The sequence below is a fragment of the Schistocerca gregaria genome, chromosome 3 (assembly GCF_023897955.1).
Source record: "Schistocerca gregaria isolate iqSchGreg1 chromosome 3, iqSchGreg1.2, whole genome shotgun sequence".
NCBI lineage: Eukaryota > Metazoa > Arthropoda > Insecta > Orthoptera > Acrididae > Schistocerca > Schistocerca gregaria.
The window spans coordinates 326,193,853-326,208,860 of NC_064922.1; the positions used below are offsets into that span (position 1 = coordinate 326,193,853).

General features: G+C 37.9%; 1 protein-coding gene across 2 annotated transcripts in view; it reads right to left on the minus strand.

Moving 5' to 3' along the window:
• Positions 1-11,830, minus strand: part of LOC126356250 (alanyl-tRNA editing protein Aarsd1) — a 70,751-nt gene extending 58,921 nt beyond the window's left edge. Inside the window, exons 1-4 of one of the 2 annotated variants that reach the window (XM_050007082.1) lie at positions 11,136-11,830; positions 10,920-11,048; positions 9,547-9,706; positions 9,372-9,464 (exon numbers count right to left, since the gene is read on the minus strand). In XM_050007082.1, the coding sequence (XP_049863039.1) occupies positions 9,372-9,464; positions 9,547-9,706; positions 10,920-11,048; positions 11,136-11,174 (421 nt within the window). In that variant the 5' untranslated portion in view covers positions 11,175-11,830. Of the gene's footprint in view, positions 1-9,371; positions 9,465-9,546; positions 9,707-10,888; positions 11,049-11,135 lie in introns of those variants that run through there. The other variant, XM_050007083.1, reaches the window with a different exon arrangement.
• Positions 11,831-15,008: the final 3,178 nt, after the last annotated feature.

The following is a 15,008-nucleotide window of genomic DNA, read 5'->3' on the forward strand; positions in this document are numbered from 1 at the left end:
GAGATATTACCAGTCTGCAATCCAGCAGACCATATCTTTTGAAGAGGGGAGGCGTGTTGCATCACAACTTGCTTTACTTGGCATGTGAAAACCTGTGGCCGAGAAATATCACAACAAGCTGACAAGACGACAGAGATGGGACAAACAGAAGCCAGAAGGGGGTAATTTTGCAGGAAGCTACAAGAGCCTGACAAGAATCACTGCTCATGCCTCACGATGGACGAAATACTACACATCTAACCTCCACACCCGCTGTCAGGCCGCCATAACATTATTGACATTGTTGAAGTACAGAAGCAGATTGTAGGAACAGTGAGGTGAATAACACATCTTCATGCCTAGCACCAAGCCATTTGCTTGGTCTACGCAATGGGAAGTGATGGCTCGATAACTTGGTAGTCGGTCAAACCACCATAAGGATGCCCATTTCAGCTGTGTAGTGTCATGACCTGCAGCCAGCTACAGGAGGTTTCCACATTGGTTTTCACCCTGATATGGGTCATATAACTGCTGGTACAAAGAACTACCTTCACTAGCTGCTAGGAGTGGAACTGTTGCCTTTCAGGCAGCAGATCAGCTGCTGGCTTTCAGATGTGTATCTGTGGAGTCAGTCATAGCGGTATGGCTACTGCCTGCCTGGGGTGTGAGATAGTGCTACACCGCTGGTGTGCTAACAGAACCTTCACTTCAGCTTCCACCTGCTCAATGGGTGATATCATGCACTGGACATTACGTGTGGGACCGGCATTCTTCCCTGAATGCCAGAAGTGGCATGTTAATGCCTGCAACTATTCAGATGGACTGATATTCTATATTTGTTACTGGGCGATTTAGTGTTACTGGTACACCTCCCTAATATCATGTAGGGGCCCCTGCTCAATGGATGATATCACGCACTGGACATTACGTGGCCGCGTACTGACTAACACCCAGCAATAATATGACTGCTGCACTTTTCGCATGGAATAAATGAATCTACCTATGTAAATGCCTTTTTTTTTTTTTAAACTTACTGTCTGACATCCAACTGGCTCCATGAACCTTCTGCCCTGCTAATCAACAATCAGTGCCATCGCCAACTGTTGCAAGGTACCTATTCTTCCCAGCCATCTGAACAACCCACAACCATAAAACCTAGCAGAGCTACAGATCCAGTATTAATATGGACTGCCAAAGAAGCTGGTATGGGCATGCATATTCAAATACAGAGAGATGTAAACAGGCAGAATACACCACTGCGGTTGACAATGCTTATGTAAGACAAAAAGTATATGGCGCAGTTGTTAGATCGGTCACTTCTGCTACAATGACAAGTTATCAGGATTTAAATGAGTTTGAACGTGGTGTTACAGTCGGCGCAGGAGTGATGGGACACACAATCTCTGAGGTAGCAATGACATGGGTATTTTCCCATATGACCATTCCATGAGTGAGCCGTGAATATCAGGCATCCAGTAAAGCATCAAATCTCCAACATCACTGTCACTGGAAAAAGATCCTGCAAGAACGCGACTGATGACAATTGAAGACAATCGTTTAACGTGACAGAAGTGCAAGACTCCCGCAAATTGCAGCAAATTTCAACGCTGGACCATCAACGTGTTAGGGTGCAAACCATTCAATGAAACATCATCGATACGTGCTTTCAGAGCCGAAGACCCAATTGTATACCCTTCATGACTGCAAGATGCAAAGCTTTACACCTCACCTGGGGCTGTCAACACCAACATTGGACTGCCAATGACTGGAAACACGGTGCATGGTCAGACGAGTCCGAGTGGATGGACATGTATGGGTATAGAGACAACCTCATAATCCATGGACCCTGCATGTCAGCAGGGGACTATTGAAGCTGGTGGAGGCTCTGTAAAGGTGTGGGGCATGTGCAGTTGGAATTATATGGGCTCCCTGATGTGTCTAAATACGCCTGTGACAGGTGACACATTAAGCATTCTGTCTGATCATCCATTCATGTCCATTGCGCATTCTGACATACTTGGGCAATTCAAGCAAGACAATGCGACACCCCACACGTCCGGAATTACTAGAGTGTGGCTCCAGGAATAATCTAAGTTTAAACACTTCTGCTGGCCACCAAACTCCCTAGACATGAACATTATTGAGCATATCTAGGGTGCCTTGCAACAAGCTATTCACTCTTTCAGTTTATGGAAATCCCTGCAATTTCCTTCAACACTACTTCAGACATTAGTCTAATCTATGCCATGTCATTTTGTGGCAGTTCTGCGTGCTTGCAGGGGCCCCTACATGATATTAGGGAGGTGTACCAGTAACACTAAATCGTTCAGTAACAAATATAGAACATCAATCCATCTGCATAGTTGTAGGCATTAACATGCCACATCTGGCATTCAAGGAAGAATGCCGGTCCCACACTGAATGAACCTGACAGATTAACAACAAAAGCTTGTGGTGCCAGCTAGCTTGGATGTGGTTTCCAGGCAGTTTCCCCCCCACATCTGACGAGGCGAATACTGGGCTGGTACACACACCCTGCATCAGTCTCACAATTCACAAACATCTATAAAATGCCTGGACACTTTCCCATGGGACAGCACTAGATGCAAATAGATGGGGTGCACAAATTCCATTTCTAGAAGGGGGTTAGGTGGTGGTGGTGGTGGGGGGGGGGGGGGGGGTGGAGCGTATAGGAAGGGCTTCGGCCACCCTCTATCACCAATACTGCCAAATCCAATAATTAAAATGCCCATTCCATGAAGACAGAGACATAGGCCAGGGAAAGAAGAAGAGGAAGAATTGTGCAATATTACCTTTAAACCTGAATACAAACCCTAATTCAACTTCCTTTTTTCCAACCAACCCTAAAGAAACTGTGTTAGTGACTCGACAGCAATAAGGAAAGGACAGACTGTGTTCACTACATAAAGGAGGCACTGGGCCGCAGGAAGTACAATGAAAAAGACTGCTAACATAATTAAGATTCTGGACCAATTCCTTCTGAAACAGAAAACCCACATATTCACAACACACAAAATTGTGTGTGTTCTTTTTCATTGCACTTCTCTGTGGCTCATTCTGGAGTTTTCACTAGTTGTGTTAGCGATTGTTTGGTTAAAGCAAAATATTCGACTGGACTGGATGAAATTTTCGACCGTTTCACTGGCTTTGGTGCCCTCATTGCAATACCACAAGCCCATTCATTCAACAGTACATTTTCAACTAGAACCTTTCCTTCCTGTAGAAAGGTGGTGAAGCTGAATCCACTGTCCAGAAATGGGAAAAGAAGGATATAGCAGCTCTATTTACAGACTGTAATTTTTAAATTACTGGAAACATTTTCCAGAAGGGGACATTACATTTTCTTGGAAAGTGCAACATTTTATCCACAGCCCAACATGAATTCCATGAAGTTCAATCAACAGAAACTACACACACACACACACACACACACACACACACACACACACACACACACACACACAATATTCAGTTCACGGATGATAAGTATCATAACTGGTGGTAAGATGACAGAAGTGCTTCAGAATATACTATCAAACACTGAGTTGTATTGCAAACTGGTAATAAATAAAAATAAAAACCAGCCTGAAACATCCTTAACATCGGTTTGCTGCAGAATTCTGGAACATATTCAAGTTAAAATACAATAAATTTCCTAGAGACTGAAAACTCAATGTCCATGAATAGAGCACAGTTTCAGGAAGAATTCCTCATGCAAAACTCAACTTTCTCTATTCTCCCATGATATATTGCAAACTATGGATGAAGGGCAACAGGCACATTCCATATTTCTAGATTTCAAAAAAGTATTAGACACTGTACCTCACTGCAGACTTAAAATAGGTACAAGCACATGGAATAGATTCCCAGATATGTGAGTGACTCTGACACTTCTTAAGTAATAGAATACAGTTCGCCATCCTCAACGGCAAGCATTCAGAGACAAGGTTCTCATCAGGACAGCCTCAGCTAAGTGTGACAGGACCACTAATATTTTCTATATAAATAAATGATCTGGCAGACAGGGTGGACAGCAATATGTGGTTGTTCGCTGATGATGCTGTGGTGTAGGGGGAGGTGTTAAGATGAGTGACCATAGGATGATACAAGTGGAGTTTAACAAAATTTCTTTTTGGTGTGATGAATGCCAAATAGCTCTAAATGTAGAAAAACTTAAGGCAGATGAGTACGAAAAACAAACCAGTAATATATGGATACAGCATTTAAATATCTGAGCATAATGTTGCAAAAAGACATGAAATGCAATGGAATGAGCATGTGAGGATTGTAGTACAGAAGATGAATGGTAGACTTCAGTTTATTGGGAGAATTTTAGGAAAGTGTGGTTCATCTGCAAGGAGACGACATATGTGATGCTAGTGGGAACTATTCTTTAATACTTCTCAAGTTCAAATGGCTCTGAGCACTATGGGACTTAACATCTGAGGTCACCAGTCCCCTAGAACTTAGAACTACTTAAACCTAACTAACCTAAGGACAGAACACACATCCATGCCCGAGGCAGGACTCGAACCTGCGACCGTAGCAGTCGCGCGGTTCAAGACTGAAGCACCTAGAACCGCTCAGCCACACCAGCTGGCGAACAGGAAGGAAAACAACAAATAGTGGTAGAGGGTACCCTTTGCCACTCACCATATGGTGGTTTGTGGAGCGTACATAGACGTAGATTTTTCATAACGTCAAGAGAACTAGTGAGAAGGACATAAATTACTTTGTCTGGCATTTGAATTTTTAAGTGTGATTAGTACAAAATTTCTCGGGTCTTGCTCCAAGACTATCTTAGATCGGATACACATATTGATGGTATATTTAGAAGATTAAGTATCATATGCTGTTTAAAGAGAGTGCCTGAAAACTGTTGCCGTAAGGATTGTGAACATTGCTAATGTATATCCTGCCGTAAAGAACGGGGATACTTTTTGGAATAACTCACCATCCTGCAAACTTTTGTTATGATGCAAGATAGAATAATAAGTGTCTTGGCAGGAATGAAGATCAAGAGTGAGTGTACCCAGAATGCCTAATAATATCCATAATAAAGTGTGTCCATAACAAAACAAATGCAACATCAGGTGACAATTACCTAATCATTTCACTTGCCCAAATTATTTCTACTGCAACAAAGCACTGAATGTACCAGCAGCTGAACCAAAATTTTGAGTATAATAAACTAATTGGTTCTGTACAGTATGGCTTTAGATCTACCCTACTTGCTGTGAAAGCAGTAGACAGGATCATAACAAAAGTATGTGACTGCTTTGAGAATAAGCCACAATGAAAAATAATTCTGGCAGAAGAGTTGAAGGGAAAGGAAGAGGAGTGAAGGAAAAGAACTGGAGATGTTTAATTATGAAACAGAAACTCGCGATTCAGTATTACGGAAGCTATGTGAAAAATTAGGCTATGTAAAATTAAGAGATGTTAGCAAAATGAACCAAGATGCAGACACCCAACATTGACTACACAAGAACAGGAAGAAAAAAAAAATAATAATGTTACTGATTGAAATAAAAGTTCTCTATGCCTCATTCACCAACAAGGAGCCAATAGCACTAGGTTATAATTGTACGCTTTTCCAGAGAAAAGAACCATTACAGCAGTGATCTATCAGGCAAACTAGATGTATGTGAACCATGTGCACTCAATGTAATCACTCACATAGAAGATAAGTACAACAGCAAAGACAGTCTCTCACAGAACACAACATCCAAAGATATATAAGCAGAGAAGAAACCCAGCCATCACTTAGCACAATACATCTCAAAATGTAACATGTTTCAATACCATAACTAGGCAAACAGGTTCCAATGACCTTGCTGTACTTTGAGACCTTAACACTGATGTAAACTCCAACAACTTAGCTAATATGAAATTTTTAGATGTATTAACTTCATACAATCTTAAAAAATATAGTTACCATGGGTACCAGGGTCTCAGAGTCTAGTTCTACCAGGACAGATTATGCAATAATTAATGAAACTGCTGTAGACACTTAAGTATAGTAATATAGACTTATTTCTCAGGCAACCTTGCACACCAGGTAGAAAACAGAAAAACACTTGCTTAAATAAGACCAAAAACTTTTGAAAAGAAATGAATTATGAGCAAAAGTAACATCAACTCTCAGAAAATTAAACTAGCTGAGGAGAAGTGGTATAGAATGTACTACGAGGAAGGATCAATTAACAAATGGAAAGAGTTTTGTAACATTCTATTGAGACACTGATTCCGGCTGTCCCACTAAAGAAATGCAGACAGGGCCAATACACAGTCAGAGTGTAAGAAATAACAACCAAAGACTTTCAGTCAGTATTGTTAAACTCAGGCAAAATATTCATGACCTAGATACCCTGTACAGATGAAGAAAACTGCACATTTTCAAACAAAAAAAGTAACACAGCTAATAAAAAATTTAAAGTGGAACATTCAAACCTTAGAAAACAAGTCCACAGTAATGGAATCTCACAATCTACAACTGTAAGAAAGGTGTCCTGGAAACTAATTGATAACAAAAGATTTCTGCAACTAAGGACAACAAACCCTTATCCATTATTATAAAAGAATCAAAAGTATTGTGTAATATTTTTAATAAACATTTCATATCACCAACAGGAAAACCAACCCACACTTTAGAAACATACCAAGAGATACCAAATCACACCCCTCAAGCATCAAGTTCTGAATTTGATGAGGTTAAAGAAAATGATATAAGCAAGATAATCCTAACATTAAAGAACAAATACTCAGCTGTATGGGATGGTGTGTCGAATGTAGCAGTTTAAATATATAAAAAAAAAAAAAATAAATAAATAAATAAATAAATAAAAATAAAAAAAAAAAAAAAAAAAATCAAACAGCATCTCAAACTGTAGTATTAGAGAAAGCATTTACTAAAAATAAGAATTGTTAAACCACAACATAAGAAGGGGAATACAAAAGAGATAAACTACATCCCCACATCATTGATACCTACCTATAGTAAAGTTTTTGAAATGGATATCCTTTCTCAGCTCTCCACTTATTTTACAAAGAACAAATTGTTAACGGAAACACAGGATGGCTTTAGGAAAGATATGTGCAAAACTACTGCAGTTGCTGAATTTCTCCATAAAGTGTACACTGTCTTAGACCACGGTATGAAGACAGCGGGCATATTCTTAGAGCTTTCTAAAGCCTTTGATTCAGTCAACCATGGGTTGCTTACTAAGAAATTGAAGGCTTCCAACATTGAGGTCTCATCCATACAATTACTCACCACACACCTGACAAATCGTGAACAGTGTACTAAACTTTCACGTTAAATACATAAAAAGGTAATGGATTTCCAGTCTTCTAGATATACAGTAATCCAGAGGGTACTGCCAGTATCGATCCTCAGTCTCTGTTTCTTCTTTGTTTATGTCAATGACATGACACAACCCTTCAACTCACATCTAGTACACTGTGCTGTTGACACTTCTCTCTTACTTTATGAAAAAGAGAAACATTACAATCAGCTGCAACTATAGGTGTGTAAAGTAGCCACATAATTTCTGCACCACAGTATAAACACTATCATCAGTAAAACAGGTTGTCATAAACAATATTTGTGGTATTACATCAGCAGAAACAGATAACGTCAAATTTCTTCATGTCTACCTTGAAAAAATTTCTCCGTTTGGTAGATCACATTACTACTGTATATTAGAAAATCAGCAGTAGTTTGTATCTGCTAAGTCACCTGGCAAATAGTCAAGTTAAATACTAAAAATTGTTTACTACGGAACAATCAATGGATTTATTAATTATTGTATTGCACTGTGGGATTGTGCAGCAGACCTGCACATGAATATAGTACCAGTATTGCAGAACAGGGCCATTAGGTTGGTCCAGAGAGACCTGTCATGAAACCTTTGTCCAATATAAATATTTAACAGTATATTCCTTGTATTTGTATAAACTTCTTATACTTTTTCTGAATAGTAAAAACAAAGTAAATAAGTGCAGTGATACACACATTTATGACACTATAAAGAAGGGTAACTACTTCAAGCAAAGGACAAAATTACAATAGCTGACAATAGTCAGTATATTAATGGGCAGATATAGTTCAACAAGGTGCCACATGCTTTGAAACCTTGTAGACCAAAGCTGTTCCACAGGGAGTTAAAAGCCTTCTTAGTAGATAAATGTTTATATTCACTCACTGAATTGTAATCTACTTGCCCTCTGTTGCAACATGTAATATAATTAGAATATTAAGACGAATGTATGTGCCACTACTGTGTGTGTTATCTATGTTAATTACTCAATTTATGTATGACGTTTGCAAAAGTCATCAGTCTGATAATGTACGTGCAAAAAATGTAAATAAATAGTGGCCGTAATCTTAGTGGGAGATCAGTATTTGAATTGGGGTAGATCACTACCTTATCTTCAAAATTCATTGTGGATGTTTGCTGTTTCCAAAATTAGAAAAGGCTAACAAAATTACAAAGCATCATTTATGTATCTTAGGGCTGTGTAATTACTAAATATGGAGCAAATCTTGTCAAAGATGAATCTAGACCCGTCACTAAGCAGAACATCAGTCTGCCACTACAACGAAGTTTTTGTATTATGTTCAATGATTTTGTCAACTCACAACCAAAATAACATTTCAAAATAATTTAGAACTTTTTATACACTACAGATTAGTCTATCAAACAACGAAGTGGGGGTTAATGAAGATTACAGTTTAATGGTAAAATGATGATGAGATTATTAGAAACAGAGAAGCAGCATAAGTCAATAAAGATTGGTCGTATCCTTTTGAAAGAAAGAACACTAGGATTTGCTGTAAGCAATTTCTGAAAACAATGAGAATCCAACATCCAGAGCGATGGAGGGGTTTTTTGAACAGTGTCCTCACAAATGCATGTCTGAGGAGTGGGTGGGCACAAATAAATTTCAATGTAGATTGCCTACTGGCCCCACTAGCAATGGGAAAAAAATAGTGCTTTCAATAAAGTGATACACCGCATTCTGGATTTTGTCCTTTTACGTGAGCAGTAAAACTAGTATTGTGCATGTGCTTAACTAATGACATTTACTAAAATTTACTCAACCACAACAGTAAAATTTTAAAATAAAAAGCCAAATGATTATATTTTTAGTAATATGTAAAGTGATAAAGCAAAGCCAGAGAATTCTGATTCCTTTCCCATAATATGGAAATGACGGAAATCACGTATTTGTTGCCTATCCCCCCCACCCCTTTTCTTTAACCACTTATAATCATACTGCTTGATAATTACTTACATCATAGCGACAAGTCTGAGCTGCCATCTACGGCAGTTGTAAGTTTTCACCTAAAAAACGTAATATCTTACCAAGTTCAACATATGAGGTTTCTTCACCAAGCCACCAAGAAGTTGTGGGGCAATTGAATTCAGTTTCACCAACAGCAGAAAGAAGGTGCTGCCCTGTTACACAGAACAATTAGAAACCAAGACGAAATTATTTTCCACTAATCAGCAGAGAGAATGTAATGTTACAACAATTTACCTGAATGTTGCTGCATGTGATCAAACCTCCTCTCCCAGTCCACTTTTTGTTTCACTGTTTCTCCAACTGAGAACTTTGATTGAACAAAATGAACAGCTTCAGCACCTCGTCGATTAACCTGAATCACTTGTGTTTCATTTAAGTATCCTGTATCTGATGGCTGGAAAAAAAAGTATAATCGTCAGCTTCACCACAACCAAGAATTAGAATAGTGTTGGGTTGGGGGCATACTCCAATCTTATGCTTTGCAGCGATGTTGAGTTAAATTCTGTCTTTTTTCTAGTAAAACTTGAATTAATCAATAATGAAGAACACTGGCCAGTACGATAGACGTGTATCAGTACAAAACTGCATACCACAGCTCGGCAAAAGGAAGTCGTGATTAGATTAGATTAGTTTTTCGTTCCATAGATCCGTGTTGAGGAGATCCTCTTGGATGTGGAACATGTCACCTTTTTTTTAATTTTTTTTTAAAGCTGAAATAACAATACTATTAGTATAAATATATACAACACATTATTTGTTTCTATTAAAAAATTTGTCAATGGAGTAGAAGGAGTTGGCCACTAGTAAGTCTTTCAGGCTCCTTTTAAACTGATTTCTATTTGTAACTAAATTTTTATGTTTGCTGGCAAATTATTGAAGATTAGTGTTCCTGAGTAGTGGACCCCTTCTTGAACTAAAGTAAGTGCTTTTAAGTCCTTGTGCAGATCATTTTTGTTCCTGGTATTGTATGTATGAACTGAGCTGTTTGTTGGAAAAAGAGATATATTATTTAGGACAAATTTCATTAAGGAGTAAATATACTGAGATGCAGTAGTTAGTATAACCAGTTCTTTGAAGAGGTCTCTACAAGACTTCAGGGACTTTACTCCACAAATAATACGTATTACACGCTTTTGGACTCTGAAAACTTTTGTTTGACTTGAAGAGTTACACCAAAATATTATACCATATGACATTATGGAATGAAAGTAGGCAAAGTATGCAAGCTTTTTCACTTTTATGTCGCCTATGTCTGCTAACACTCGAATTGCAAATACAGATGTGTTAAGGCGTTTCTGCAGTTCTGTGGTGTGCTCTTCCCAACTGAATTTATTATCACGTTGTAATTCCAGGTATTTAAGACTGTCAACCCCTTCTATCAGCTCTTCTTCGTACTTTATGCATATGCTGGGTGGAAAGCTCTTACAGGTTCTGAATTGCATATAGTTAGTCTTTTCGAAGTTTAATGTCAGTGAGTCATACAGAATTGATGTAGGTACTAACAACAGCTGTGACACGAAGCAGACTACATCACTCATGAATACTTCTCATATAACACGTTATTACACACACTTACCATGGTCTGAATATTACAGCGTTTTTCTCACCTGTCCTCCTCCCTCAGGAAACAAAATTGTGTCTTCTAAAACCACTTCAAACCCATCAATTGTTTGTTTCTTCCCATCTTTTACTAAATCTAGTTTTGCTTCAGCACAAGACACGACTTTAGAAGAAAACTACACGGAGAAAAGAAAACAATCAAAATTCGTACTCTTGTTATACGCAACAAAACACATTTATTGAATACAACTATTCAAAATTACCTCTCGCAGAAAACTGTCTGCTTGACAGGCAAATACCATGGCTTATTATTTTAATTCCAGCTATAACAAAGGACTGGGGGCCGTCTTTTGCAGACTTCTAATGATCAATTATGTTCTACCTCTTCTTTACATGCACTAAAATGCAAATCACTCAAAAGATAAGCACGTTCGTCTGCATTTGTATTAAAGGTAAACAATGCATCAGTGTGGCCAACTCTCCTAAACGAAATAAGCTAATTGCATCCATGAAAAAAGCCAGAAAAAACATCTACATCTATACCTTGACAACCATGATGTGCATGGCAGAGGGCATTCTATAAATTATTAACGTTTCTTCCCGTTCGGTTTACATATGGAGCGCGGGAAGAATGATTGTTTGAATGCCGCTGTGCATGCAGTAATTATTCTAATCTCATCCTCATGACCCCTATGGGCCGGTTGTACAATTTCGGGATAAATCCAAGGATAACTAAACGAGGAATAGGCTAACTACGTGGTTAACTTGGGGTACGTGTGGTAAGACACTATTTCATTCCGCGGTTAGTTAAGCCGGGTTCACATATGCAACAAAAGTTTCGGCACTGCTAGTGGCAAACTGCAGATGCAAGTGTGAACTCACAGTTTTTAATGGCGCAATTTAAGAGATGCAACTTTGTCATGCCGCAGTACTTTCAGCTTGGTTGTACTTTGTTGCACCACTTTCCTACTACCACTACTCCCTGGTGGCAATATTGCGAAACACAAGCATTCTGTCACAGTTATCATCACAGTCTAATATATTAGACTGTGGTTATCGTGCAGTAATTGCCGTTGAAATTCATTCGATTTCAGTTTGTTTTTATATTATTTCTGAAAAAAGAGAAAACAAAGCTCGGCAGGTACACTTCCGCAGCTTCTAGAACTACAACAGCAGCAACATATGTTTGATTTTGTGTAGCAGTGTGTGTGTGTGTGTGTGTGTGTGTGTGTGTGCAAACCAGTGACATATCCTACGAAGGAATGATAATTAAACTTAATATTTGTAACCAAAAGAGCGAGTCGTATAAACTTCGTATTTCTTAGGACCAAGCATTGTATAAATTGTGCATTATATGCAGGAAATGGCTCCAGAGTGTGATGTGGTAGCTCTTAAACCAAAAATTAGTTATTCAAAACCCCTATATCAAAATCTTGGAATAGTGCCCTTGATAATGATCTATCTTGAAATTAGTTAATGGATGAGGCATTTATCGTTTGATCAGTAAAGTGTGGCAAAAGTATGCAGCTGTTTGTAGTCACATACAGCTTCACATAGATCGACAGAGCAGCTACTACAGATGTACTTGTTTTTACCCAAGACAGAAACACATAGAAATGTGCCCAGAAAAGGTAACAGGGGCTGCAGATTGGTGGCGCCCCATACATTGAATGTAAGTTCCAAGTTGCATACAATGAAATACACAAGTGAGAAGTTGTCAACAGAAGGACGCCACACACAGTTCGATTCAAATGCAAAATTTCTAGGCACGATAGTATTCGATCAAATGTAGCTGTGTGGTAGATAGTGAATTGTTAATAGGCACAGAATATAGAATTAACTGTGAAATAGGCTCTTCTTTGTGAAAAGTTGCCTTTTCAGAGTCTTCAACAAATTGTGACAACACTGACATCATGGAGATTGATTTGACAGACAATTCTGAGAGCTGTTACCAGCTACCTTGGTGTTGTATTTACACATTAGAATGATTACTTCATTACATCAGCAACTGGTGTATTACAGAGAGTATCTTTGCTGAATTTTTGAGCACTTATTTTGAGCATCCACTTTAGCACTTCTTGGGCATGTATAAATCCTGTTTCTATGATGTGATGATTACTAATAATTATATTGAGCGCATACATGAACAATAAGATGCTAACATTTGCAATAAACCATAATCTTTTTTTAAATCCCAGAATAGAAATGAACCTATGCCACATGTCAACACTTGAGGCTGTTACTGTATCTCACCCTAAATGTTTGAGGAAGAGTAACTAGTTCATACACAATTTTGGCTTGAACAATCATTTGTAGCAGCTGCTTGTAATCTGGAAGGGAAGGGCAGCAACTGGGCAAGTGACACTTTCACTGTGTTCTTCTTCCATTTCTACCGATGTTTCAGCTTAAAACTGTCAGTTTTGTTTTCAGAATAAAAATACATGTTCTCAAATATAAAAGAATTAGCCGAGTTCCAGATGGTCCTGCTACAAAAGCAGGTTGATTTCATTTCAGACCATACAGGTCATGTCAACTTGTGGTCATGCATTTCTCTGAAAAAATATATATTAGACCTCTATATCGTAAGTGTTATGAATAAAGAATTTTCGGTTCATCTTAATTTTTGTAAATGGTACAGCCCTTTGAAAAATAGTTTCTAAATAACTCTTAATACAGTAGACTACAAAAAATATATAACTAGTAACCAGAAGTACTGGAGATCTGGCAAGTATCTTGCGTTAAACCTCTCTCTTAGTGTGTAGAAATTTAGTTAACACCTAAACACTTATAAGCTTCCTTTAACTTGCAAATTTAAGATGAAAATACGAAATTTAAGTTAATTTATCCACTTAAATTTTTTTCTAGTTTGGAAAGTCATAGAACGCTGTCTTTTCTGACATATTACCAGATACTACTGATGTAATTATAGACAGTATCTTCTCTGGTGCAGCTATCTCTATTGTGTAAATATATATACGAACGAAAAAATTGCTTTTTTCGAGTTTTTATGACTTATTGAGAAATACACAAAATATTGTTTGGTTAAAATGTTAGTAATTGGTGCAATCATAAGTGGGCAATATTTTTGTTTATAAAGCGTTAAAAAGTTTTCAACATTCTGCGTATTTCACGTTACTGAATTTCTGGTGTAAAATATGCACGTTGGCAACACTGTTCCCAGCGTTCTTCTGTTTATACAAACGAAAGATAACTTGCACATAAATCATTCTGAATCGAGTTTTGTGTTTGGTTTGAACTTTTTGTTAGATACAATGTCAATGAAGAAATACAGTAGCGAAAGGGTGACTGTGTGAATTACGAAAAAAAGACACAAGCAGGTGGTGTTTAAGAAAAATGAAGGACACTTCACAGTGGTTGGAAATCTGTCAGAGGTGTTGCAAAATATTTTAGCCCTTAAGTAACGCTATTAACATCACATCCATTGTGCAAGAATTGCCACACTCACAAGAAGAAGAAATTTAGTGACAACAAACCTGAAAAATCACTATCACCCAAATGTGAAACTGGAGAAGACAGTGAAGATGTTTATATTCCTGGGTGTGAAGTTGCTAATGCATTGAATGTTAGCATTTCTGCTGTAGCCCCTACTATAACCCCCCTTAAACGTCCAGGAAAGGTAAGAAGTACAAGAAGAAAACAGTATGTAAAAAGACTAGTGGAAGAAATTGAAGCAAGTTTTATTCAATCAACATCTTCAAAACTTTGTGAAGTGTGTAGGGTAGGGGCACTTGGTGCAAAACCTGAAGCTAGTGATATGTGGACAAAATGTGATGTGTGGTTTCAAAACCTAAATATTGCTATCTCAGCAGCCACCTATACTGAGAAGATACAGTTACTGGCAACGATACCAGTTAGCTACTATAAGCAGCAGATATAGAAATACATACAAACTTCCTCAAATTTTTTGACCTCAAAATCTCGTAAAATAAAGAATGAGAACGGTATTTAGATATGCCCAGATTCTTACTGTGGATATCTCTTGCTAGATGATACTATTGCTCTGGACTATTATCTAAGTGATGACAAAATTTGCAGCAGGCGAAGTCCCAAACATGCTGATGTTATCTCTGTTAGTGAAAGTGGTGAAAAAGGTAAAAAGATATATGACAAGAACA